General features: G+C 39.9%; 1 protein-coding gene across 3 annotated transcripts; it reads right to left on the reverse strand.

The window, feature by feature from the left end:
• Window positions 1-4,071: 4,071 nt before the first annotated feature.
• On the reverse strand, window positions 4,072-26,027 carry LRRC8B (leucine rich repeat containing 8 VRAC subunit B). Of its 3 annotated transcripts, none has more exons than XM_055724558.1 (5): window positions 25,878-26,027; window positions 10,814-10,868; window positions 9,370-9,472; window positions 6,526-8,687; window positions 4,072-5,517 (listed from the first exon to the last, which is right to left on the reverse strand). In XM_055724558.1, the coding sequence occupies exons 4-5, from the start codon at window positions 8,659-8,661 to the stop codon at window positions 5,245-5,247; spliced, it is 2,409 nt and encodes an 802-aa protein (XP_055580533.1). In that variant the 5' UTR covers window positions 8,662-8,687; window positions 9,370-9,472; window positions 10,814-10,868; window positions 25,878-26,027; the 3' UTR covers window positions 4,072-5,244. The 3 variants fall into 3 exon arrangements, with proteins under 3 accessions (XP_055580533.1, XP_005445578.4, XP_055580534.1); XM_005445521.4 differs by lacking the exon at window positions 25,878-26,027 and adding an exon at window positions 24,996-25,292; XM_055724559.1 differs by lacking the exon at window positions 25,878-26,027 and adding an exon at window positions 13,139-13,250.
• Between the last annotated feature and the right edge of the window lie 1,289 nt (window positions 26,028-27,316).

The raw sequence follows: 27,316 nt of genomic DNA on the forward strand, positions 1-27,316 counted from the left end.
CCAACCACAGGGCCAGAGGATTGGCACCTCCCCTGCACTGATGCAAAGGGGTTAAACACCTTTAGCTATAATGAGCAACTTGACTCGAAAAAAAACCACCAAACTGTTTCATGCACAATTTTATGCAGTTTTGCTACCCAACAAGGCTGATTAAAATGGTCAATTCACTATTTGCTCACAGGTTAGCTGTACTTTCAATAAAGAGTAGTGAGCTATGTTCCCCCCTTTTTCCTTTACCATCCATATACTAAGCCTTAACCCTGACTTCAGAGATTTTCAAGATGCACTGCCAGTGAGATTGCAGTGATTGACATTTCTACATGCATCCCATTACAGTTTTCATCCTTGCAGGCTTTCCAAACACTAATCATGTTCGCTGCTTTGCAACATCTTTTGACAAAAGCATCAGTTCTGCAATACATAGGTACACAAGCATGAGGAAGGGGAAAGGAGAGTTTTATTCAGAGTTTTGTAAGTAAGTTTTATAAATAGTGGCAGTAGATTTACAAGTACCATTTTTACAAGAGGAAAAAAGCAACAGCAAGTAATAAATTAACCTGTTGTGTGCCCAGCATGCCCACTATAGACCAATACCTCACCATGTTCAGTACTATACTGTCTAACCGCCCACTAGCAAGTAATACTTCCCAATAGTCTTGCTGGGCTAAGTAGTAATAATGATCTCTCAGACATCTCCCTTGCTACTTTGAGCTGTTATTCCTTTCCCCTCTCTCTGCAGGTAAAACAATTTTCATTCTCTCTTCTCTACCTCTCCAAGCGTTAAATGCGTATGGCTTGCATATCCATGCCACCTGAAAGTCTTTTAGCCAGCTCCTGCCAAGCAGAGAGCACACTTGTACAAAATAATGAAAACGGATTATAAGTTATTAGAGGTTGGCCAACAAAAGAACAGGTATTCACATAAATGGAGGAACATAAGGAAGCAACAAGCCAAAGATGTAACAGTTCATTTACTGAACACAATAGATGAGTTAACGCCTAAACCCTTTCAGATGCCAGTCCAGCCCCAGAGCATGTGGCTACTGCTCCCTCTGTCATCCACATGTCCCAGCAATAGAGGGCTGGGATAAACTGTTCGTGTACTACCAGGATGACTACTTCTCCAGACACAGGAATTCCGAGACATTGCTGTCTCCCACAAGCACATAGGACTGTAGTATCACTGCTTGCTTCTTCCTGCCAATTAACTACAATTCCTCCTCTGTTGCCACAGCCTATGTTAGCTGCCAGCTCCGTGACAGCAAGCAGACGGTGCAGTCCCTGCATTCTCTCTGGGAAACGCATTACCATGCTTGCATGTTTGAGGGGTTCACCCACCCAACAAGGTGCAATAAAGCACAAGAGCTTGATCAAATTCCTGATCTCCAGAAATACCTTGATATAAACAATCCATAGGATGACATGCACTGCCTCCTGCTTTCAGGATTTGCAGCCATGTATTTGCTAGCAGAATTCTCAAGCTGCTCTATAATCCCAACATTTATTAGGGTGGAAAGGGAACACGGGAAGTCACTTATTAGAAGCCATTACAGAATGAACTTCAGGTCACATTTTTGAAGACAGAAAGTCTACATACCAAGGAAGTTTGTTAACATGATGTAAATCTACTAGTTAAAAAAATAAATCATTAGAACTACTCTAAGCTGCCACGAAAACAAAACATATGGATCTGCAGGTGCATGGAACAACAGATTTAAGAAGAATCATCTGCCTTATTTTACTAACACTACCACCTCAAAACAGGTCAACCACAAGTAATTTTTCATTAGTTATTTCATCTCCAAGAAGAAAGGGCCACCTGTAAAACTTGCTAGGAAGGCTCTTATTTTGAAAGATAAGCTGCTAGCACTTTAATACATAACATCACTTGCATGTTGGGATTTTTCCCTTACCCTCAAAACAGAGCCAAACCCAGGTTCCCACAAAAAGCCATCAGGTATCATCTGAATTCAAGAGAAACGAGATCTTTGAGCTAACACAACACGCAATACTTGCAACACATTCATGATTTACTACGAGCAGCGTTATTTTTGGCAGTTTAGCAGCATGACAGCTGTATGTGCCAAGCTGGGAAGACAATCATCGCCTTCTCACTTCTCCCAGTACAATTCCAGGCTGCATTCAGTATTTACCCAGCTCACAAAAAACTGAAGTGGGAGACTTGGAAAAGGTTCTGCAACAACGATTAAAATAGCAGCTTAGGTCTAATCAACAGGGGAGCTTCTCTCCCAGCCTAGAACATGAGAACCGCTTTGCTATGGAGCAGAGTGTTCATTTGCTGCTGCTGTTCATTACCTTCACGCTTTCCTGTGGAAGATATACGTGCTAGGACATGGGCACAAATAGCTGGAAGCAGACTTTGAGCTTTGCAATATATCATATGAAAAATAAAGAACAGTTCATAGAATTGTAATGCAAAAAAAATTTAATTTAAAAAAAATGTTCACCATACGGAAGATCACAATACAAAATTCTTAGACACAATACAACATCGAAACAGGTTGAAAAGCCTTTTTTTGATTGGAAGTGATTGTTTAATACAAAGACTAGATGCCAACAATACTTATTGTACAAAGTATATGACAGCAGATTCGTATACCGATTCCCTGAAAATCCCCTCATTTTGAAGAAAAATTGAATAATAAGGTCATGGCTGAAGTGAATTCAAGAAATCCAGAGTTGTATTTGTCTCCACCCTCAATTCTAAGCGCTAGGATTGGGTTTCACGGTACAAAATGGATAATAAAGGCACACTGTGGTTTGAAAGCAAGGCTAGAGATTCTAGCCTTTAAACTTTCTGGCTTTTGTCTGGGTGTTTTATAAACACTCAAACATGCAGTGAAAAAAATCCAACCCTCTTGAGGGGGTGCAGAGGGTGAAAAAATATTGAAGTCTGCAAAAAAAGGTAACCCATTTAACCTATATTATATTCTTAGGCATTTCTTAATGTTTCCCCAAATCCTTTGAGGTTACACATTCTAGAAATGAAGTACCTTTCTCCAAGTTATTTCACTCTGACAGAACTAGCATAAAATGCACATCTAAGATTACTGCCTCCGTCAGGTTTGTTTACTATGGAAAAGGACGTGCACTGCTAAAAAGTTGAAGCCATTGGCCAAGCCAGTTACTTGCTTATTTAACTTCTTCAATACAACTTTCCAATTTAGAAAAAAGCTTTAAAGAAAATGCTTGCTTAACCTTTTAAAAATTACTAGACTGCAAATCTTGCGTGTCAAATTCTGGCATGAAGAGTCCTTCACCGTTAAGTTATTAAGTCCTGGCAGACCTATTGCAATTATTAACAGAACTCTAGCCACCGGGGTACAAATCAATATACTCTGGTTATAATTACATCTACCACAAGTAGCTCAGTTTGTGAACTACGTAAACCCCTATGGAATTATTATGCAACTCAGAACTAGTCAAATGAGTTTGGAAGAGCTATGTGTGGACACTAAGAAAGACTTCCAGCAGCACTGGTCTGCACATAAACACAACTGATCGATTTACACTAAACATTTCTACAACTACATAAAAAAGTAATAGTTTTACCATATTTTCTTTCCCTGAGAAAAGCACTCTAACTACAAAGGTCTTTGGATGCCATTGGTACAGTGAATAAACATGCATCTCTTGCACTGCTACTCAACGATACAGACTTCCATGTTGATCAGACTTAGTTTTGGCATTTTCATTCAAAATAAACCTTACTCTCCAGGAAAGTGGAACTGGAATGGGAACAAAAGATGACTAAAAGTCTAGTACTAAAACTGGTTTATCTGTGGTGATTTGTTATTGCAGACTGGAATGCATAGCTAGCACACTTCATGAACACAAAGTCATTAAGGGCACAATTTACCTCATCTATTTAACCTAAAATTGATATTGGTTTTGAAAACTTTAATATAATACAAAAAGTTTTCAAATATGTTTTTGGAAAGCATGCTTTTCTTTTTTTCCCCAGGGGCTTAACTTACGTTTTTAGTGAACATGATAAACATCATGAGAGTTAGGACTTCAAATACAATAAAACAGCGCACAGCGGAAGAATGAAGTCAGGAACCATTTTATTTCTATCCAGTTTTGCAAGTATTTAGGATGGCATAAGAGCTCATTTCACCACTATAATTTATGAAATTATTACATCCCTAGAAGAGGCAAAGCTTATAATGTTTCCTGGTTTTCCCTCCCAAACACTTATAAGATGTGTGATTATTTGGTTTAACTGTGTCTTTCTGTCCTTATCTAATACAAACCTTCTTCATCCTCTCCCCAGCCACGAAAATACAGTAGTTGAGTGTGGAGAAGAAGCACTGAGGCAGCCAGTAATGAGAAATTATGAAAATGTTTAACAGCAACATACACTACACTAACATCTGGGATGCTCACAACATACAGAAGACAACTTTGCGACTATATCGTGTTCTGTTTGCCATCATCATCTATGGAGATCAGTACTGTAACACTGGCTTTCTAGTACACGCGCACAACAGTTACTTCAAGTTCTTCCAATTCCTCCCAATTTCTAGGCAACAATTCATTTTGTATTTACTATTTTTAAGACAAAATACTGAAACTGGTTTCAGGTATTGCTGTCCAACTGATTTTAAGAGCAAGATTCAAATGGCATCTTCCACAATTATAGTATTAATACTCAGTACTTGTCAAAGCTTTAAAAATTAAGGTATGTTGAAAAATTACTTTCAGTATACCCCATGCAACTGAACTGCTCAAAAGTTTAAATTCTTAATTCAACAAATTCTAAGTTAGTGAAGAGTTCATACTCAGAAACTAATTCCAGACAGTTCTTAGACCTCATATGGCAGGAGATGAAACTGTTTAAAATTATCACTATCAAGAAAAAAAATCCCACTGGAAAAAAAAAAGTATATACACTCTCACTATAGCCAGACAATCCACTTTTCCACTTCAATACTATCATTATCATAAGCATTTAACTGAACTATTTCAACCAGTAGAACCCAACCAACAATTCATATTTCATATTTTTCAAACACATGATTACCTGTTAAAGGCTGCATTTTTTGTTCGAATTTAAGTATTTTTTCCTTTCCAATACAATCAACTCAGTTCAATGCATTTAAGTTTAAGACTGATTTGTAAACTGTTACCTCTCCTTCACTTCTCTCCACCTATATAGATCTTTAGAGAGATATTAAGCAAAAGGCTTATAGAATGCAGCGATGCCGTTTCATTTTAAACTTAGGACTTATCTGAGCATGTCTGCAAACGCTCTCTTACACGAGATGGAAGTGTTTTTAACAACCTTTCTTCTACAATTAGACTGTTCCGCTTTAAGAACTGACATTCTTCGAGTTCAGCAGGAAGTGATTCAAGATAGTTTCCAATGAGCTCTAACTGAACAAGATTCAGTAGCTGACCCACAAGAGGGGACAAATTCATCAGACTGTTATTTCCCAGAAGAAGAAATTGCAGCTTTTTGCACTGAAATAATCCATCAGGCAGCATTTCAATCTAGAAAAAGGAAAGAAAAGATCAAAAATAATGTACGTTAGAAGTCATTAGTCTACATGCAGCTGCGTATTTTGGTATTTCCTGGGTTTATTTTAGGATTAAAAAATCCCTCTTAGTTTGTGGAAGGATAAGGAAAGGGAAAATAGTAACGCTTCTATGATTATGCAACAAAGTGCTTAAGAACACTACAATGGTTTTATATACCTGTTTTGCTATGAAGATGCTTAGCTACTGGCAGAAGTGGAGAAGTAAGCATGGTGGGGTGAGCACATACATGCACAGAAACGTGTACAAGTTGTGCACATGCAGGTGGCAGGGGAAGCAAATAGGCTACTGTCTCCTAGGAATCACTTAATGAAGACTGGAGACACATTAGCAGCTCCTGGCTTGTGAAACCTGTACACGTAGTTACCTGTGCATACGCTAGTAACTTAGTCCCAGTCCACACTACTGACACACAACATCCAAAACCCAAACTCACCTGTGAACGCAATTATAAACCTCAAAAGTCTTAAGTCACAAACCTGGACACCCCCCTAATTAACCAGACAGTTTAGCACTGCTGATGAGGTGACCAGCTATGATTATTTCCCTCTTCCCAAACAGACAGCTGAGCTGCTTGTCAACTAGCTGTTGATTCACTACCACTTTCAGTTTGACATTAAGGTAAAAATTTAACACTGTTCTTTTCCATTAAAATACTACATAGGATAGACAGCTGCAGAGAAAGGGAAAATACATTTCTACAGCCATCGTAATGTATACTACCTGGATCAGAGCCCTCAAGCTGCTACAGACTGGTATAGTACTTACTCAGTATTATGGCTTTGATGACACAGAAGCTTTAGTAATTAAACAAGCCCCACCCCCTTTTCAGCTTTACTGGGTTTAATCATGAACACCACAAAAGCATTTTGAACCAGAGGCTGTTCCAGAAGAAATGGTACGTTAAGTCACTATTTGATTTTTTTTTTTTTTTTTAAAGTAGTAATTCAAAGTTCTACTTACATGGTTTTTTGTCAAAGCCAAGTACTGCAGATTGGTCAGATAACCGATTTCTTCGGGGATGGAGGTTAGCTTATTATAGCTAAGATCCAAATAGTATAATTTTTTACAAAGAAATAGCTGCAATGGAACATTTTTTATATTATTATAATTTAGATACAATTGTTCCAGGTTTGATAACGCACCTATCTGCACTGGGACATATGAAATACTGTTGTGCCACAATTTTAAGCAAGAAAGGTTCTTAAGATGTTGAAAACTAATTATTTCTTCCACTGTTCTGAGATTATTTTCTTTTAAGTCAATTTCATGCAAATTGTTTAGGCTAAAAATGGAATGGGGAATGCGCTCTAAATCACAGCAGATTAATTCCAAGGTTCTCAGGTTTACCAGCTTCTTCAGGTTATTTAGCACTATCAGTTTATTTCCCTCATTGTTGATAGACAAGTGTTGTAAAGAAGGCAGAAGATCTGTAACCACTTGAGGTATACGGGAAAGGTTGTTCTTTAAATGAATTGATTTCAGACTTTTTAGCCCCTGAAAGCTTTCGTTGTATATGGAGTTGTGATGATCTAGCATGAAATATCCTGTTAAGCACAATTCTTGCAGGTTTTTTAGATGAAAAACCCAAAATGGAATTCTTCCCATCTCACTAGATTTCAGGCGCAATGTTTTCAGGTTTTCTTCTAAAAAGCTGACTGCTGCATAATCCATAGTTAGTGATGAATGATAAACATTGAGTTCTTTGAGACTGACTAGCTGGGTCACAGCTGGAGGAAGTTTGGCTTCAGGAATGAGTTCCAGGCTTAGGACTTCTATTTCTGTCAGTTCAAAGACACTGTCTGGAAGACCATTTAACATGAAAAGGTGAAGTTCAATCTTGTCTTGGGAATTCCTTACTAGTTTATTTTTCAGTTTTTCCACTGACCATTCATTGTTAAGATTTATCTGTTTCAGTTTGTTTTCACTCAAATCAGACAGGAATATTGAGAATCGTTGGGAATAAAGAGGATCATACTGATCTGCCAAGTGGAGAATAAATGCAAAGTCGTTCTTTACATCAGGTATATCACTGTAATTACTTTTCTCTCTCAACTTCTCAAAAGAATATTGCTTAAGTGAACTTCTTAACATCCACCACAAACTATAAGTACAAGTTAAGCCATAGAAGATCACTAGAACAACATAAAATGAAGCCAAAACTTTAAAAATTTCTGCTAGTGAATAAACACACTGGTACCTTTTGTAGCCTGTAAAGGCTTGAACATTAACTACACAATCGATTTCAAGTGTAATAAATGATAAATAGTAGGGGACATAAATTATTATTATTACAAATACAATAACTTTCACTATAATCTGTTTCATATACACTGTATATATGACATCCTTCTCTTCAACATGTACTCTGAATTTCTTCACTTTTTCAAATATAGCTTTAGCTTGTTCCCCTTCTTTTTTGTCAAGAACACTTGAGGAATTTTCTCTTCCAGTTGTTTCCAAGCCAGGCTGCGAATATGGCAGGGACTGTCGGCTGGCCCCTATATCTACTGAACTCCCAGGTGATGAAATCACTGCTTTTGATTTGGCTATTGGCAACTTCCTCACAGACTGCTCAGCAACTGTTTCTGAGAGGGCACGTGTTGTCCATGGAGAATCAAAACACTTCTGAAGAATGGCTACAAAGTGCTCAAGCCTGGAGCTTGTACTAGGATAGTAAAGCCAGAAATTACTGCAAGCTGCAAAAATAAAGGTATGCAGAAGCACTAGGTATGGAAAAAATTTGGCAAACCAGTGAAGCTGTCTCTCATAACATACTGCATCAATATAGGAATACTGCTGCCGATGGAGATCATTCTGGATTTTAAGCGGGATGATTATCGGTGCTGCAGAGCCAGCCGACATGTTAAGGTTGGCTTTAACTAAATCCCAAGGCACGGCACAATGATTGTCAAATTCTAGCTTGCAAGGAAGACAACACAATACTCTGGTTTGAGTAAGCTGGAGAGCCCCAGCAAGCACAGCAACTAGCAGCATTATCATGGTGAGGTAATACCAGAAGACATCCCACCATGGTTTTAGTATGTGGTAGGATGACTGCGCATCTGCTAAGTATTTGAGTTCTGTTAGCGTGATCATGACTTTCACCTGTGAGAGAACAGCAGCTGGTAGAGGAAGAAAAGAAAAGAAATCTTTAGCAAATTGTTAAAATTGATTTATCTCACCATTAAACACTTGAAGCTTATTACTATTTTCAGAACTTTAAATGTGTAACATTTGGCCTAACATCCAGAGCTTAGCCAAAGGATCCAAGAACTCCTGGCACCTAACCCTAGCCATCATCTTATTTATTTAAGGAAAGTTACTTGGAATGCAAAATTTTAAATGAAGAGTGAAAACTAGCATCAGAGATTAAGAGAAAGTATATTTTGACCAAACACTTGGGTACTGTTCACGTAGAAGCAAAAAGCTGGTATAACATAAAGAAGTGTCTGATACATTACTAGCAGTCCTTCACCACTGTCCTAAACTTACATAGCAGAAGTGAGCTCTCGTTTAGGGAAAATTACAAGATCAGAGCAATATTTTAACACAATGGCTCTTGTAATCTAAAAATTTCTAATAGATTAAATCATTCCACCCAGTTAAAGAATAAAGAATACACAAAAACTCTCAAAAGAGCAGTTTTGCATTACATATTCTTATGTGTAATTCCCCGTCTTCTCCCATCAAGAGAATTAAGCACACTGACAGAATGAAAATGAAGCTAACAACTTGTTATAGTCCCATATTGTTATATATATATAAATGGTACACCCCAGCAGCATAGGTTTGATTAATACTTACTTTACTAATTAAAGAGAACAAAATATAATACGGCACTGTTCAGTCAGGAGGTCTACACCTTTTAAAATTCCTTGGACATGCCATCTTTACATTTGTCTTCATTCTGGATGGAGAAAATATTCAATATACTTTTGTTTAGGTGAAGCCATTAAAACAAAGAGGAAACATTTCAGCTTTCATTAGAACTGCTGCCTTATTGCAGACATCAGGATCCATTAAGCTCTACAATGCTACAGCTACGTGAAATGGAATGAACGTACAAAGACATGATCATGTAGAACATGAAGTCAAAGTTTTGCACAGTCACATCAACACAAAAAAACCATGAAACCACCTACAGCTAACCCCCTTTCAACCACGGAGCATTTTTTTTTTTTGTATGTCAAATAACTGTGTGACAATAAAATATGCAACATACAAGACTTCAAGAAGTAGAATTCAGTCACAGTTTTGATATACCAAGGTTTGGTACAAAGGCAAGTTTCTCAAATACAGAGGTCCGTATTTTGCATCCTGAAACAAAGTAATAAACTACCCTGGGTCCATGACAATGCCATGGACAATACCAGCTTTGGAAAAAAACTTACTATGAAGTTTGTTAAGCAGTACAGATATGAAACAATGGGGATATTCTGTATTTTTCTTAATCATAAAGTCATTTATGTTGGAAAGGACCTTTAAGATCATTGAGTCCAACTGTTAAACTAACAGTGCAAAGTCTACCAATAAACCACATCCCTAAGCGCCATGCCTTTTAAACACCAGAGATGGTGACTCAACCGCTTCACTGGGCAGCCTGTTCCAATGCTTGACAACTGTTTCTGTGAAGAAGTTTTTCCTCCTATCCAATCTAAACTTCCCCTGGCACAAATTGAGGCCATTCCCTCTTACCCTATTGCTTGTTACTTGGAAGATGAGACTGACACCCACCTTGCTACAACCTCCTTCCATGTAGTTGTAGAGAGCAGCAAGGTCTCTCCTGAGCCTCCTTTTCTCCAGACTAACCACCCCCAGTTCCCTCAGCTGTGCTTCATAAAACTCATGCTCCAGACCCTTCCCCAGCTTTGTTGCCCTTCTCTGGGTACTTTCCAGCACCTCAACGTCTTTCGTGTAGTGAGGGGCCCAGAACTGTACACAGGATTTGAGGTGCAGCCTCACCAGCACCGAGTACAGGGGGATAATCACTTCCCTAGCCCTGCTGGCCACACTGTTTCTGATACACCAGGATGCTACCTGGGCACACTGCCAGCTCATATTCATAATATATTGGTACTGGACATTTCAATTCCAAACAGAGCTGACAGAGCTGTTATGAAAAGACAACAACAGCTAAACTAAGGCAGAACCTTATTCTTAGTCCACATTCACACCTGAAAGGAGAAGAATGGATGAAAATAACCCTTCTTGCATTGACAAGGCTACTTTTAATAGTGTAGAAACTTACCAGGCCCACTCAAGGGAAAGCAGCTGAAGAAGGACACGATGGTTGCAATACACTCCTGGAGAGAAAACAAGTTGTCATCAGATCATGAAATATTTGGACTCCAATAACTGTATCAGAACAACAGCTCATTACTCCTCCCACACCAGTGTTTTAAAGATCCAACATTTAGTGAGCAAGATCTAACAAGATCTGTAAGATCTAGTTAGAATAATTTAAAGATGCCACCCACATCAAATTATTTACTTAGTCAACATCTTAAAGCTGCTTTTCCTAAAGCAGAGATAAAGTAATGGCCCTTGTCATTGTCCCCTTTCTAAGCACTAAAAGCCATTTAAACTCCACAGTTTTTGCATTTAAGTTATTAGTCCTGCAGCTGAGATGCTCTAACTATAGCTAAGAAATAACTATTTCTTCAATCACTCCAGCTCAACTTGCAAAACCCCCATCCATAAGATCTTTAAAATTAGTTCTTTTGGTATAATTCTTTGGGGTTTGAATATAAATTCATAAATGTAAAAGGACAAAAAGATGCTAAACCCATCCAAACTAAGGCTTTCATTCTATCAAGAATATCTACCAAGACAGTGTCTCAACTCAAACCAAAACATGCTTTATTTGATTGTAGACAGAAAAACCAAAAGTACTTTTTTCCTTTCCAACCTAGAATTAAAACCTGTCAATTCTTCTCACTTGAACATTGTTACAAAAACGAAAGACTTGGGACCCCTGTTATAAGTTGTAAAGAACATGCTAAGACATAAATATGTTGAATGATTCAACATCAAGTAAGAGCAAAAGGTATAAACAGCATTATTTTTAACAAAGAAAAACATTTGAAAAATCGTAAGAATCGCTGAACTGGTTGAGAGTTTAAAATAGTGTGAAAGGTCTAATCAGCATGAGGATGGGAACAATTCTTTTCCTGACAAACATGTAAACTTTGTGAGGGACTTGAGCTTATTAGAGAAACTTACAAGTAACACAATTTAATAATGCACATCTGCACTTTGCACTTTTATACAAGGAACATCACTCTCCTGGTAACAAACATATTTTGGGGAATAAGCAAGGCTCTTCTTGAGTATAAGGGACAGAATTCAGAGTACAATAAAACAGTTAACGCTGTTTGATAAAGTTTTTTCTCAAAAAGAAAGAAAAACAGAAAATGGAACTTAAGCCAATTCAATGGAAAATATATTTGTATACGTGAGAATACACATAACCCAACACACTTTCAAGCCATGCATTAATGCTCAAACAAAAAGCAGGGGTTTTTTTATATAGCTTGAGAACTCAAAGTGAGACAGACCCATGTAATTTTGTAAGGTCTGTTTCTACAAAATGCTTTCTTTGTCACCTCCCTGCCTTGAACTGGAAAGTTGTTACTCCCTATCAACTATCCCAGGAAAAAAAGCTACATTCTTGCTGTGGCTTTAGAACATTTTCTAGCAGAAAGCAAGTGTCACTATTAAGTTTTTAAACACTTTAATACTGGTCTTGTTAATGACTACTTTTTGAAACTTTCCAGTGACGCATGCATATTCATTACAATTCTAGGTATATGAAATAAAGCTTCCTACCAGAGAAGTACACAGTATATACAAGTATAATATAAACATGTGAATTATTAATGATAATTTTGCTAAAGACCATTTTCTTTCAAATCCTCTCTGTACGCCAGGAGTGACTAATCAAATGGAATAATGCTGAACCATAATGGGTTTGATAAATCTCATCTCCAGCAGTTCTCAACCCATATCAAAGCCATAAAAGCTTTTCAAAGTGGCCTAATTCAATTGGCAATCTTTCTTAGAAGATGAAAGACAGAAGTCTAGCCCCAGGGTAACTGATGACTTCAGAAGAGTTGCCCCAGACCAGTACTGGGACGCAGGCCAGAAAAATAAAGTAAGATCCTAACATCTAGGCAATTTTTTAGTTACTTCAAGACTTATAAATCTGGTCAATAGAAACATATCAAGAATATGAATTAGTATGGCTATCCTTTTGAAAAGTATTATCTAGAAGCATCAGACAGCACCCACCCCCACCTGCCAAAAGGTTACTTAACATTGCATTACTCGGCTGTTTGGTCACTACTTATGTAATTTTAGGACTGCTTACATAATTTTAGGCACATTTAGTTCGGGGTGGCTCTGCAGCGAGATGAGGGCCTTGCTTGTCCTCCCAAAAGAATAATGGATTGCAGGATGCCAATACCTGACAGAAGGCTATTTTTAAGGCTATGCTGGTTTCGCTAATTAAGTATTCAACTGATGTTTCAACACACTAAGTTAATTAAAATAGATTTATGCAACTAAAGCATACCTTGACAAATATTCCAGTGGACCCATAATCTTGCTTTTTTCCCCTTCTCCTCAAAGAAACACAGCCATCAAGTTTTCAGCCAATTCCCTTAGACTCACACTATTATTCCAACAGCATCATGTGCTTCTCAGCTGAGATAAGGAGATGTTGACATACTAAGTAAATGTGTCTGTTTCATCAATTTTCTATCAAAAGTGGTTCCTGAACTACAGTACCAACTTAGCTTCTAGCTGGTTTAAATGTATCACTTTTTCTTGCAAAGTTTTGAACACAGAATTAACTTCAATAATAAACTAAATATATAATCTGTTTTGCTTAATGGGTAGTTTTGAGACTCTCCTATGGGATTCCTAGTACCTGCTTATGGTCTCACATGCACAGCCTGAATATCCACTTGCAAATGAATGCTTAGAAATATTCCCAAAGAAAAAGTAACAAACTTTACCCCCCTACACGCTCATTGCTCAAAACACATCTTTTCCAGGCTAAAGCTTCCCCTTCTCTTGGCATGCTTCCGCTTCCTTTGTCAAGTGTTCCCTAAACAACAAAAAGCCAGGTACTGCAAGAGTTGTGGGGCAGGTCTGACTTCATGAAGGATGATACTGTCATACGCGCTCCTAGCACATGCACTCAGATGACTGCCTCTCCCTTTGTCAAGCCTCCTATTGAGAAGGAACAGACTACTCAATTCAAGCATTACATTTGATACATGGTCTTTCAGAATCTGTACTTTGACCACTTGTGTGCCCATGCAGATCTTTCTGTTGGTGATTGTATTTTTGGATCTGTATTCCACTGAATGCAGAACAGCATGCAAACAAGATTAGAAAAGCTTCTTTCCAGTCCTTCTGAAGAGGCTCACAGGTGATAATTAAACATGTATAAGTGATTATCCTTCTGTATTTCATATAAACCTAAAGACATTCCCACACTCTATAATAACCAGCATATTCCCCAAGCACAGAATGTTCAAGGCTACAGTAACATTGTTACAAGTTTTCTGTATCAAGCTTTCAAACAATCTAAGACCCAAAATCCTTTCGTATGATCCAAGACCCTAATTACAACTACAGAGAACCTCAACCATCTGTGTCTGGATTAAATAGAGGTTTTGCCTTTCTTAAACACTCCAGCTTTCAAGACTACTGCTGAACACTAATAGCAAAAGTCTTATGCTGTTTAAGAAGCAGTCCTTGCTCTCTGGAGAAGGCTGCTTACATAACATAGCCCAATAATTTTTTTGGGAAAAAAATTTATTAACATTTTTAGTTTAAAATTTAGTAAGTTAGGCTACAGTTACATTTTTACTTTACATGGGTTACTCTGCTACTGATTCAGAATTAACTGCACTGCACACAAGCTGATAAAAAGTCTTTAAAAACTAATCTACTACCCAGCTGCACCGTTACCTAACTTCAGCAGGCTGAGAAAAGTAGAGTACAACATGGCAAGTGTATTTTAACTTGTTTCCTCAACTACTCAAAAGCTTGAACATTCCTAGGTTCAACATAAAAGTCCTTAGAGTAAGTGAGAAAAAAAAATCTTAAATGCAGCTTCGCTTAAACTCAGAAAACTGGTCTTTATTATTTCTTTCTCTGGTATACTTAATTCAAGACAAACTTTATCTTGCAGTCTAATCTAAACTGAAAATAAATTCTACTCCACTTAAATTTGCTTTACAAGCACAAGACTTACTCTCGAAATCTGACTGTGCAGGATTAGATATGCTACATTATGCATTTCCAACCTATGCCTGCAGCATCCAGAAAAGACCATAGTCTTCCTTGAGCCCTATTAAATTAGCTCCGCACCAAATGCCATCAATATGCAAGTATTAAGCCTTTTCTCTATTCAAGGAAGGCCAGTAAAGAATCAAACTTTGGTTGTAAAATATGTCACTGGTCAAATACTCACTGGGAAGATTGATCATCTTCAAACATTATGGTTGCACAGGTAGTTAACATTACGTACATATAGGCCACATGACAATGAAAAACATCAACGAGGTCTGCCTCTGTTACGGAACCTAACTCTCAATAGTGAATGGGAAGGAAAAAACAAGTCAACTATTTTGAGGGTTAAACTCTGTAATGAAGTTGTATTAAAAGATGGTTTTAAAAAGCATGTTAAATGTCCTTTTTATTTCATACTAGCCTAGCCTGGACAACAATTTAAAATACAAATTCATATTCAGATATACATACTTTGACATAAGCACTTTCTCCAGCCCTCTCCTCAAGTTAAGTTCAAGGTGCTAAGGACTGTGTTCTAGCTAAAATAGAAGGTTACAACCTATGCTTCTAGAAAGACCTGTACTAACAAGAAAAACATTCAGTTTAAATCCAAGTTTAAGACCAAACACACCGCAGGCGAGACAAGCAGTTTATGCAAAAAAACCCTGCAAAACAAAAAGAAGAAAAAGTGATCAATAGGTACAAACGTGATTTTCTGAAAAAGTATGTTTCAGAGTTAAACAGGCAAGCAATCTAATGGTAAAAATCCTAAAGTCAAACGAAAGGTAGACCAGCTTTTTTTTTTGCATATAATCACGTCAACATCACTGATCTCTTTGAAAGCAAGCTGTCTACATTCTTGGCAAATACTACTTAATACTACTTGTGCTTTCCAAGATCCCTACCAAACTAAGTAGAATTCAAACTCCGAATCAAATCTGAACATTTCTAGTAAGCAATAGTTTGTATCACTTCAGTGCCCCAGCACTAACTTCAAATTCAGAGATGCATTTTCAAAACCACAGAAATTAAGGTTACATCAGGTGGTGACAGAAGTGTGACACAGGAAGGACTAACTACACAGTGATTTGAAGAATCAGTCAGCAATATGCAGGCGAGCGGAGGTTATCTTTATTAGGCAGCGCTGGGTGCATGGGGGATCGCTCCACCAAAGTCATGCACACCAAGGGGACTTTTCAGTCCCCCCTTTACACAAGCTACTCATACCTATTCATTAGTTTTCCAAGAAATTGTTTACATATTCATTACAATTCTGAGAATTCATTTACATGTCTCATGCCTGTGCAATGTCCTTGAGGAGCTGTCTCTACGTAGACTATTCCTTAGCGGCCATGTTTAAAGTCTTCATCTTCGCCATGTTGCATGTGCAACAGGAATCTAAGACAAAATGTCCCTTCTAAAGATAACCAACCCAAGGACTTATCTAAAGGATGACACACCTATGTTTAGTTAAAAGTCAGGAAATGTCCAAGGACCCTTATTGCCACATGACAGATGTACAGACTAAGTGGTACAGCATTCACTATTCAACAGACAAATATTATAGTGCTGGGATCTCCTCTTTCCTTGAGGACACAATAAGCTTTGCCAGACCTTTAATGGTCTCTTTAATTCTATTTAACTAAAAATATAAATATATTAACTTAAACCTAAGACATGTATTAGCATCTAAAATACCGACTACAATAAAACTGAAAGAAGCACCCATTTAGAAGAGAGTGCTTTGTACTGGTTATACAAAGAATCCAAAGAGTAAACTCACTTAGAGACATATTTTGTTCCACCATAATATTAAACTAATAATTTAACCTTTTTTTTGTATTCTCATTGGAAACTCTAGCACTCTTTTTAGAAAGCAGATTTTTTTTATTTGCTCCATTAATTTACATGTATTCCAACAGTTGTGCATTTCACATATTGCACTTTTTAAAGAAAATCATAAATAGAAAAATACTGCCAAAATTCCACATTACCCACTAAAACATAGCTCTGCTATCACAAATCTGCTTGGCAATTCCTAGAGAAACATAGCAAAACCCATTAACAGACAAAAAATAACTGGAAAGAGTTCCATAAGGCTTTTAAAAAGAGAGAAGACTGTAACAACCTGTAGTTCTGACTGGAAGACCATGACACATTGAGGTGTTAGCAATCCACTCTGGCCAGTTAACAGGCTCAAGCCTGTGCTGTGCAGATCTCTTGGCCACAGGATGAGTTTAGGCAGCTTGTAACAGAGGAATCTGCAGGCAGCTCCCACTTGGTACCAGCGATTACACCACCTGCACGTCCTTGTCTTTATCAAGAAGTCCAGCAAGCTCTCCTGTGAACATCTTTCCTGGTTTATAGTAGAAGTGATGCACAGAGTTGTTTTCACGTAAGAAAATTCTATAATAGCTTTAATGATCAAAATGAAGTAACCCTTCCTACAGGCAGGGTTGTGCTGCACAAAGATTGCAGGCTTATTTGACGCTGTACAACTCACATTCCCAGCTTCTAAAGGGATGTAAGATTATCTATGTTATTCTCTTCCTTTATAGTGTCAAATCCAATAAAAAGCATTTTCAATTATACTACACAGAGTCTGAGTACTTTTCTTACAGAGATCATAGTGACCAGCACCTCTTGGTGCAAAACACAAAATAGATGGCCTTTCAGAAGGTCACATCTGCAACTCCCCTGAAATAAAAACAGGGGCCCAAAAAACTGAAACAAAGAACAAGTCCCAATTATCTGTTTAGGTAGCACCATACAGTCTGATCACACCTCATTCATTTCCAGTACAAAGAGGTTAGTATTTAAAGTGAAGCACTGTCTTCTGTAAACACCCTTTCCCTTTTTTTTGGCCCCATAACACTTTCAAGTAAACGAATCTTCAGTATTGAATAAGAAGAGAGGGGCATGCATTCCTACTACTTCCAAAACATCTATACAGCTTCTAAGAGCCTAAAGAATTGTATTTTTAAGCTTGACATTAGACAGCCCATAACGAAGCACACAATTTAATGCAACAGAAAATCAGTTCATGTTAAGTCTCAAAAAGCTTCTTTGATAAAGTAAACTGCTTTCCAAACAAGCAGAGTGTAAGAGACTGAATCTAGGTTACAGAAAAGAATTTCCAGAGTGACTCCATTCTACACCAGCTAAGACAAAGTTGGTAATTTCACAAAAATTACAAGCAATTCACAGAAAAGGAGACAGGTCACAGGGCATGTTGAACAAAGAAAAGGTAGACTAGGAGAAGTAAGATTTAACACTTACAGGGACTGCAGCAATAGGAATATGTAAAAAATGTTCAGGTATGCAAACAAGTTTTTTGCTCTAACTTGCGAGTCATTTGCTGTAAGCAACCAAAAGAAGAGAGAAAAACCTTATCTGGACTAATCCTTTGTAGAAAGATGTGCCACCAATGACACAGCCCTAAAAGCAACAAAGACTGTCCTCCACTAACACCAAAGAAAATACTTGTAGCAGACAGGGGCACCATCCCTGTACATACCTCATCTGGATGCTTAAAGAGCATGATTATCCTGTTTCAAAAAAGCCAACAAAACCAGAATCAGAACTGCAAGACTAAATACTCAGAGGAATGGTGACGCTTAAAAGATTCCTAAAAAGAGACCAAGGGAAGTGGGCTTTCTAGCATAACAAAGAGGAATGAGAGTATGCCGGGGGTGGAGAGGAGGGGATAGAACAGCATGGGAAATGCAACTACCTTCTCAGGACTTAACGTACATAGCCAGTCTGTACTCAGCTAATGCAAACCAATGTGGGAGGAGACAACTCTATCCAGAGATGATTGCAGACATGCCATGTTGCCAAACATTCCAACACAAAGGTGTAATGGAAGGTATCTGGGAAGTGGCACAGATTATGCTCTTGAACAGTACCTAAAAGAGCAGGCCTCCTTCACTGTTCCCCCGTCCCCCAATTAGGTTTTAAAATCAGTATGGCAATGCTGAAGACAGAAATAGTACACCAATACTGCAAACAGCCGTTACTTCCCAGTTCCAAAGAAATCTTAGAGCAAGTTGGGAGCATTAAGTATGAAGTGTTTCCTTGGGTTTTCACCTATTCTTTCCTAAGCAAGGAAGATGACACCACAAGGAATCTCAAAAGGTCTAGACTGGAATGGGTATCCGTGGCGTGCTGTACCTTTTGGAGCTCTCCCAGAAACCATCTTACACAGGAGTACATCAAGTCCTTCATCCCAGTACTAGCATAGCTAACATAGTCAGACACCTTTCAACTGCATGAAATTTTCAAGCTCACTTATAATGCATTTTTATTCTCACAACCACATTCCAGGTTACTTCTCATGCTGAGAAATAGGAACACACAACCAGAAGACAATGGTATCAGCAGTATCCCTCCGGCATTCTAAAAGGAAGCCTCAATGGTATCTATTTAATTCTACATACCAAGATAAGTATACAGTAGAAAATTAGGTTTTATCCCCTTAGTTTCCAGAAGTCAGATAGATACTCATGATGTTTATTCATTGCACTGCTATGCTCAGGACATCAGAAAGCAAAGCAGAGGAAGGTAGCAATGGAGAACAGTCACAACTTAATATTACAAATCCTGCTTAAGTCGGGTAAGCATTTGGGTCAGTGTCGTAGTCCACAGGATATCATGTTCCTATAACTAGGCTATCAATATAGCTCCTTAGATGGTAATGGAAATACCATGAGTACTGATGTATTAACTAAAGCATGTTCATATTCTGATTTGATACTTTTAGATAAAGGTCCTATAAGGAATTCAATAGCACTGCATTTAGACGAAGATGGAAGGGGCCAACATTCTTCATACCACATAAAATCCTGCTAGTTTTGCAGAGAGCAGAGTACTGAAATCCAATATTTTTAGATATTCAGAACCTTCATTCCACATTATTTTCCTAGCTCAGGCACTGCTTTCCAATACAACAACCATACCCAAAACCCAGTTAATAGGAATGTTTACCTCTGACAGCCAAGTATCTCTATGCAAGTAATCTTATTTCTCTCTACCTCAAATTGCTCAACTGTAAAATCATGGTAATGATTCTTCATAAAGTATTTGAATGAGGAACGCCTTACAGTAATAATACCTAAATTCCTACTAGATAGAGAGGCTTTCTGAACTGTACTACAGGTTCTGAGAGCTGGAAGCACACATGCTATTTACTTTTCCTAATAGTGGTCAGACAGTTTTCACTTTGCCTAATTTCAGAAATATGAATTTGTATTTATACTTCTTATTCTAGCTACAATTGTTTTGCTTTTTCTAAAATATGAATAGTTATCGAGTACAGTAAGTTAAAATTTCAACATTTGGCCCAAAAAGGAAACTGATGTTTTTTCAACATTTATAGACTGCCAAGACCAAACAATGTCCTATCAGGATAACAGATGTTGAGAACAGAAACATCAACTAAAGTCACCAATCAAAAATATATACCAAATACATTCTGTCTCTGCAAGGTAATTATTACCATGCACAAATATAGCTGCAAGATTTAAGAACAGTCAAAACCTAGTGTTCTGGTTTTAAGTTTTCCTGATGCTGCATAAGTTTCACAAAGAACTTTCCAGAAGGGAATATTATTACTTACACAGACAAGAATTTAACTGCATCTAGGAAAATATAATTATCAGGGCAGCAATACAGAAACACATCTGATTTCACTCTATTAGTTCTGACATTGGAAAGCTGATTCAGATTTTCAGTAGTGGCTCATATCTCTTCTGAGAGGCAGCAGCTTTTCATCTTGTTCAACATTTACTTTTAAAAGCCAGCCTAACAAGTTGAAATGCTTTATTCTAAGTGTTCAGTCTAAACATCCAAAATAAAATAATGAGAATAGAGAAGTTTCCAATTTACATCTGATTCAAACTCAGATACTCTTTGTATGTAAACTCTCCTGAAACTCATTTGTTGCCTTTTAGAGAACCTCCTCATCCCAAAGTAAAAAAAGAGAAAAACATGTGAAACTCTGCAGTCAAATACAAACTCACCTGAAATGGAATAGGTTTTATTAATCCTCTGGCAGGGAGCCTGCTGTCTACACAATCACCTCAATCTCTTAAGTATCTTCCTGTTCATATTACTCTACATTATGTATTTATTATCTGGACAAAGCAACCACCTACATAATCTTTTCTTTTACTAATGTGAAAGGACTGAAGGACAAAGTTCACATTGCACATACTGTGTAGTAACATATGTGCAAATCACATATCAATGTCTAAACACACCTCTACAGTTTCGGAGAACTGCACACACACACATGCGATCATGAGAGCTAAAAGTGGTGTTATGCTTATCAGTAGCATCTCCCAGAACAATGCTAAGTTTCAGAACCGTGTACAAGTGATCAGACTTGAATGCTACAGTAAACCTATAGCAATGCTGCTTAGTTTCCTACACACAAAGTTAGCGCAGCACCTGTGTTCACACTTTATGCTTGCATCAAGCCCAAGTATGCTGTGCAACATCGAGTCTTCTACTGCGCAAAATTTCCTTTTTGAGTAGGCTGGCTGAGGAGACCCAACAACTGGCAAGTTTTTTTCAGACAGTAATACTACAAGAAAAACACTTTTTGGTATGAAGCCAAGCTATATAACTTCAAAAACAAGAGCCAAGGTTTTATCATCACTTGAATCATTAAAAAGTTTGAAGTAAAAAACCTCTAGCCCCATATTTATAAGACAGAGTAACAGTTTGAAGCAAAGCAGACACTACTTTTAACAATTCCAGTAAGGCACTTGAAGTGAGACTGGATATGTCAAGACTCAATTAAGCAATATTTTGGTGCTTTCCTGATTTTGAGTCAGTGTCATTGCAAAGTTAGTATTTAAACAACATTAATGTTTAACAAAAAAACATTTACTTAGAAAACAGTTTTCCTGTACTGCAGAGGAACCCGCAAAGTAATAACCATTTTTGCACTTCCATTGGCATGGGTTGGAAGTGATAGTTTATCTTGTTAATAATTTAAACACAGCCTGGAAACAGACAGTTTTTAGTTAGAACTTTTCAAATGCCCTCCCTTCTTCAAATATTTTGGATTACACAATAAATGCACCATCAAGATTTTGCTTTCATTCAGATGGAAAAAAATTAGTTTAAAGGATCAATGCTTTAGTATTAGATTCTAGATTTGCAGTTCTTAAATTTCAGCTCAGTAGACTTTTACATTTGCATACAGATGAACTTTAGCTACCAGAAAATATCTAAAGTAAATATTTGACAACCTGAAGTACTCATAGAATACCAATAGTTTCCCCAGAAAACTAAGGCAATAATGTCTGGGAAATCAGGGGTTACATTTTCCTGGGGTTTAAAGTGAGAGCTTTAAAATCAATACCACTTCAATTAATTAAGCCTGAGTAAACTACACAGCCATAGCTTTGCAGCTGCTGTGCCACAAAACCGAAACTTGGTTTCCACATTAAACTAAAACCACAGCTCAAACTAGTATCTCCCAAAGAAACAAATACATATATATTTATAACAATGTATTAAGCCTACTAGAAATTAGCAGCAACAAAACCAGATTGTGTTGCTACCATATTCTTAATTGGTATCACTGGATCCCTTACTGGCATTTTGAATCCCTTCAGTTACCCACAATCAACTAAATTCTCAATTTCAGTTCAAGAAATTCTATTCCAGTTTACAGTATCAGAACACATTGCGAAGTTAAGCACTTTTGATAGAAATGCATTCATATTGTTTAATTCAGGGTGCTTGAAGACACTATTTTGAAACAGAATGGCACCAATGAGAACTAAATTGAAGGTACTCCATTACAAGTTTTCTCTGCAATTCCCTTCCAGTTGTTGAAAGACCCTGGAATCCTCTTGGGTGTACATCAGAGGAGGGTTTGCCAGCACTATACCCAAACCCACATTTGCAATAGCTTTCTCGAGAGCTGCATCATCTGCCTTCTTTCCAGTGTACTATACTGCTAGAAAGTGCAGCCTTTTCATATGGGTATGTTTAAATCAAATAATTGGGGGAACTATTAATAAGTATTAGGAAACTTTAGTTCCATATTGAATTTCAAGTTGATTTCCACTAACTAGAAATTAAATCCAGAACTAGTTCATAGCACACTAAAAACTCTCGGGGAAAAGAATCACCAAACCCAAGCAAAACTACGATAAACTGAAGCCTGCTTACAAAGTCTGGTAAAACTCTAATTGGAATCTATACACAAGATAACTCATACAAATAAGCAGTTCAGTTATTGATAATTTAAGACCACATGATTAATAACAAGCTTTCTGACATTAATGAGGCAGACAGCCCACATGGTAGTGGTAGGGTTAAATGTAGCTGAGAGGCTGTGGCCTGCATTTTATTATCAGCTACCAGAAAGCACAGTTAGAAGTTTGTCATGTGTGGCTCCCAACTCGCTCCATACAGGATACAAACATGTATTAGACAAGGCATACCACAGCTTGCCACCAGTTAAGCAGAATAAAACTTATTATTTATTAGTAAATTAATAATAGATGTATGTTGCCAAACCCACATATAACATACACGATTTAAACATTAAAATGACAGCATATTTAAATATTAGAATATTAATTCCACTTTACATTCCTTGCCCTTCTACATCTTCAAAACCACAGCACAAATTTCTAACTTATCTTTTAAAAGAGTAACTGCAAGAGCAACTGGGAGAATAGCACTATTCGCAAGACAACAGCTGAACAGCTGTTACAGGGCTGCCTACAGAACAGCTCACAGGTTAGCACACAGAATACAGACAGCAGGGCGAAACATTTAGATAGGCAACACAGAGACCAATATAAACCATACGTTATCCCCTTAGTCACATAAAATATCCATTTCTAATCCTAGCCGAGTAAAGCTTTATGGCTTTAGCAGTAGGCATTGTAAGCTGAAGTAGTATTACTAGCGCCAGCCATACCTGTAGCATGTCAGGCAGAGCAGACACAGCAGCAGCCTAAAGGAACACAGGATTTTTTCCCCTCCACACCCCCCTCCAGAAATCCATTACAAAAATACTTCTTGGCAGTGACATACCGCTCTACAAAGTTCATTTTACAATGCTGAAATACTTAGGGGTGTTTCTTTAGCACTCTTGGTCCCTCTCTAAAATTTACTCAACAAGCTTTCATCAATCTTGAGCAGCTGTACTGATATCTTGCAAGAAACAAAGGGCAATTTTCTTTTTCTCCCCATGAGAAACCTACTTTCTCGATAAAGGAAAAAAAAAAATAAGTCAGACTAGCAACTCTCTTCTCTCAAGACTGCAAGCAAACAAGTATGTTAATACTGCAAATTTCTAAAAGTTACATGAATCCTACTGAAGCTGAAACTCAGTTACATTTCAGTAGAATGCTAAAATATATGCCAACATAAAACTCTGTAACAAACATTTTCTTATCTACCTACAATGGAATGTTTTACACACTTGAAAAACCCTTAAGAAAACCGCTACGTTATCCTAAGTATTGGTTTTCTACTACAGTCATTCTCTGGTCTGCTCTCATTTCATATCCCTTGCCCTACTCAGCACCAGAGATCCTGAAGAAAAGCACTACTTAGGATAACTCTTCCATGCCCCACAGAGTCAACTGAGTTACACAGAGTAAAGAAAACATGCACAATACACTCAGACAACAAATAATGAGTTTTGCAAGTGACAGACTACAAGATTTCAACTCTGAAAGCCTTGTGGGCTTCCTCCCCCCACCCCCTGTCTTGAGAGTTTAAGAGTCCAAACAAGGTAGATCAATAAGCCCTGATCTGTCGCCCTCTCTACTGGGAAGGTAGATAAGGAAAAATTCTGAGACCACAGGAGACAACCAGTGGCTTAGCTTATCACTTCAGCAAACAGACAAGGAAACCTGGGAGTCAGCAGAACACATAGCTCAAATACTTGAAACTGCAAGTGACCATATAGCTCCTAGCTTATTCTAACGCTACCTCAATGTTATTGTTTAAAATCGCCACCGTAAGTGCCAATTCAAACACATTTTACCCGACCAGCATAATTAATGGCAACCTTCATATAAAATTAAGCTTTAGGGAAGCCTGCTTTAATCACTCCTACAGAACTGGTTAATTGCAGTATTCACCACAGACAAATTCTTAATTGAAGCCAGGAAGCTGCCTCAATTTCACCACAGAACAGGCTGGCACAAAGCGAGCCTTATGTCACTATAACCACGCTGTTAGGATGCAAGTAAAAGCTAACATGCGAGAAACCCCCTGCTAACGATCGCTGCCTTGCTGGGGGTGAGAAATGCACTGGCCAGACAGAAGAAAGAAAGAAAACAACAAAGCGGACGCTTCTGGTTTAACAGACGGTGCTGTCAGGCCTCAACGCCAAGCTCCAGCCTTCCCCCACCCCCCACCCCGAGGGGCCGGAGCTCGGCACCCGCCTGCCGTTCGCCCACGGGCAGGTGCCGCCGCACCTGGGGCCGAAGGTGGCAGCTGCCTCCCGGCCGCGCCGAGCCCCGGCGCAGGCAGGAAGCCCCAGGCGACCTGTGGCGCCCCGGGTCGCTTGAGGACACGTGTAAATATCGGTTACGCAAATCAGAAAACGGTTTTCTTCCGAGCCCCACCCGCAGGGAGCGGGGCGGCCGCCAGGCCCCGGGGTGGGCACGGACTCGCTCCAGCGCCCCGGGGCCATCGCGCCCCCCCCCCCCCGGCCCCGCCGCGGCCGGCCTGCGGGGAAGCGGGCAGGTAAACGGCCCTGCCGAGGGAAGGGGCGGCCGCCGCGCAGGCTCACCGGGCCGCCCAGCAGCCCCCTCCCCTGCTGCAGGCGGAGCGGGCGCCCCGGCCCCTCAGAGGGGCGGGAAGGGCGAGGGCGGCCTCCCGGCGGCGGCGAGAGCCAGCCGCACCGGCGCCCCCGGGAAAGCCCCGCTCCGTCATGCCCCCCACCCGCTCCCCCTCCTTCTGCCCGTCCCTCCCGGGGGACGCGGAGCACCTGTCAGCGGCGGCCGCCCCTCACTCACCTGGCAGCAGCACCGCCTCGCCTCGCCTCCCCTCCCGCCCGGCCCGGCCAGCCCGCCCGCCACAGCCGCGCCACGGCGTGCCGCCCGCGCGCTCCGTCCGCGAGGGCGCCGGCAGCGCAGCGCGAGGCACCGGCTCCAACCGGCACTTCTCGGCTCCGGCCCCGCCCCCGCCCCGCCGCCCTCGTTACGTTACCGGCCGTACCAGCCAATGGGGCGCGGCCGGCGGAACCGCTGACAGGCCGCGGGGCGGGGGAGGGGGCTGCGGCGGACAAAAGCGCCCACCGCGCCCGGCCCCTCCCGCCCTCAGCGCTCACCTGTGGGGGCACCTGAGGGCCCCGCCCAGGCCGCCGCCGGGACGCACCGCGCTCCCCGCACCGCACCGCGCTCCCCGCACCGCAGCTGTGCCCGCGGCGGGGGGCCCGTCCGGCTGGGAGCCCCCGGTGCCGACGCAGCGGCCGTGCCGGCCCGCGGGCAGCAGTCGCCCCCCTCGGCGCCGGCATTCAAACGAATCGGGCCGCCGAGAGGTGGGAGCGGTGAGAGCGGTTATCGCCGACGCTTAGAAAATGGGAACTAAGGAAGGTGGCGCTTGCGAAGAGGCGATGCGCTCTGCCGGGGGCGCGGTGTGCTGGGCACCGGAGGCCTGGGCCGGGGCCGGTCCGCCGGAACGGGTGTGGGTCCCGGGACGCCCCACACACACACTCCGCGGGAGCAGTGGGGCTCAGCCGGCCGGGGATATCCGGGAAAGTTCCGAAGCAGCTGCACCTCGGCAGCTGCACCGGCGCTGTGCCTGTCCCGCAGCAGCGGTGCCAGGGTATGGCCGATGCTCACCCCCCTTTTTGCAAGGGGCAGACAAAAGTCAGTATTACTGCGGGGCGAGACCCTTCCAAGGCTTTTCGATTCCAGTGAAAACCTAATAGCGGTGTAAAAAAAGTTCACAAATGTACGCAATGTTGTAAAAAAAAATAAAATCAATCACAGATTCATACTACTTAACCTTCTCCTTCTCCAGCGGCCAGCTCCATCCTCCCAGCGCCCGAAAGGCTGGTCCTGCGGGGTAAGGGCATGGGAGCCTGAAGGAAAATTCTGATTCCTACCTAGATCTCTGCAAATAACTGGGACAAAAGGGCTGTGTCTGCCTCCTCTTAGTCATACAAACAGCTCAATCCATTCAAGTAATTTCCCTGCCATAATTTCATTATTAGCAACTCCATTACAAGAATCTGTTCAAAATTCTGTTCAATAATTGTACTCCTTACAACAATTGTACTCCTGCTACCGAAAAGTTTATTGTTTGTTCAGGCATGAGTTTCATGGAAAAAGGGTCTATTTTCAAAATACTGCTTTTCCTCCATAAAATACCAAAATCCTTTTCTTCACAGCTGCACAAACCCCCCTTCATTTAAACAGCACAGACACTAAATTTTGCAAAGATAATTTGC

The sequence above is a fragment of the Falco cherrug genome, chromosome 12 (genome assembly GCF_023634085.1).
Source record: "Falco cherrug isolate bFalChe1 chromosome 12, bFalChe1.pri, whole genome shotgun sequence".
Taxonomy (NCBI): Eukaryota; Metazoa; Chordata; class Aves; order Falconiformes; family Falconidae; genus Falco; species Falco cherrug.

Excerpts from the sequence above, each read along its gene's own strand:
- LRRC8B (XM_055724558.1), bottom strand. The coding sequence starts at position 8,661 with ATGATCACGCTAACAGAACTCAAATACTTAGCAGATGCGCAGTCATCC. Across the intron at positions 5,518-6,525 it reads TGGCTTTGACAAAAAACCAT|ATTGAAATGCTGCCTGATGG; the intron begins GTAAGTAGAACT and ends TCCTTTTTCTAG.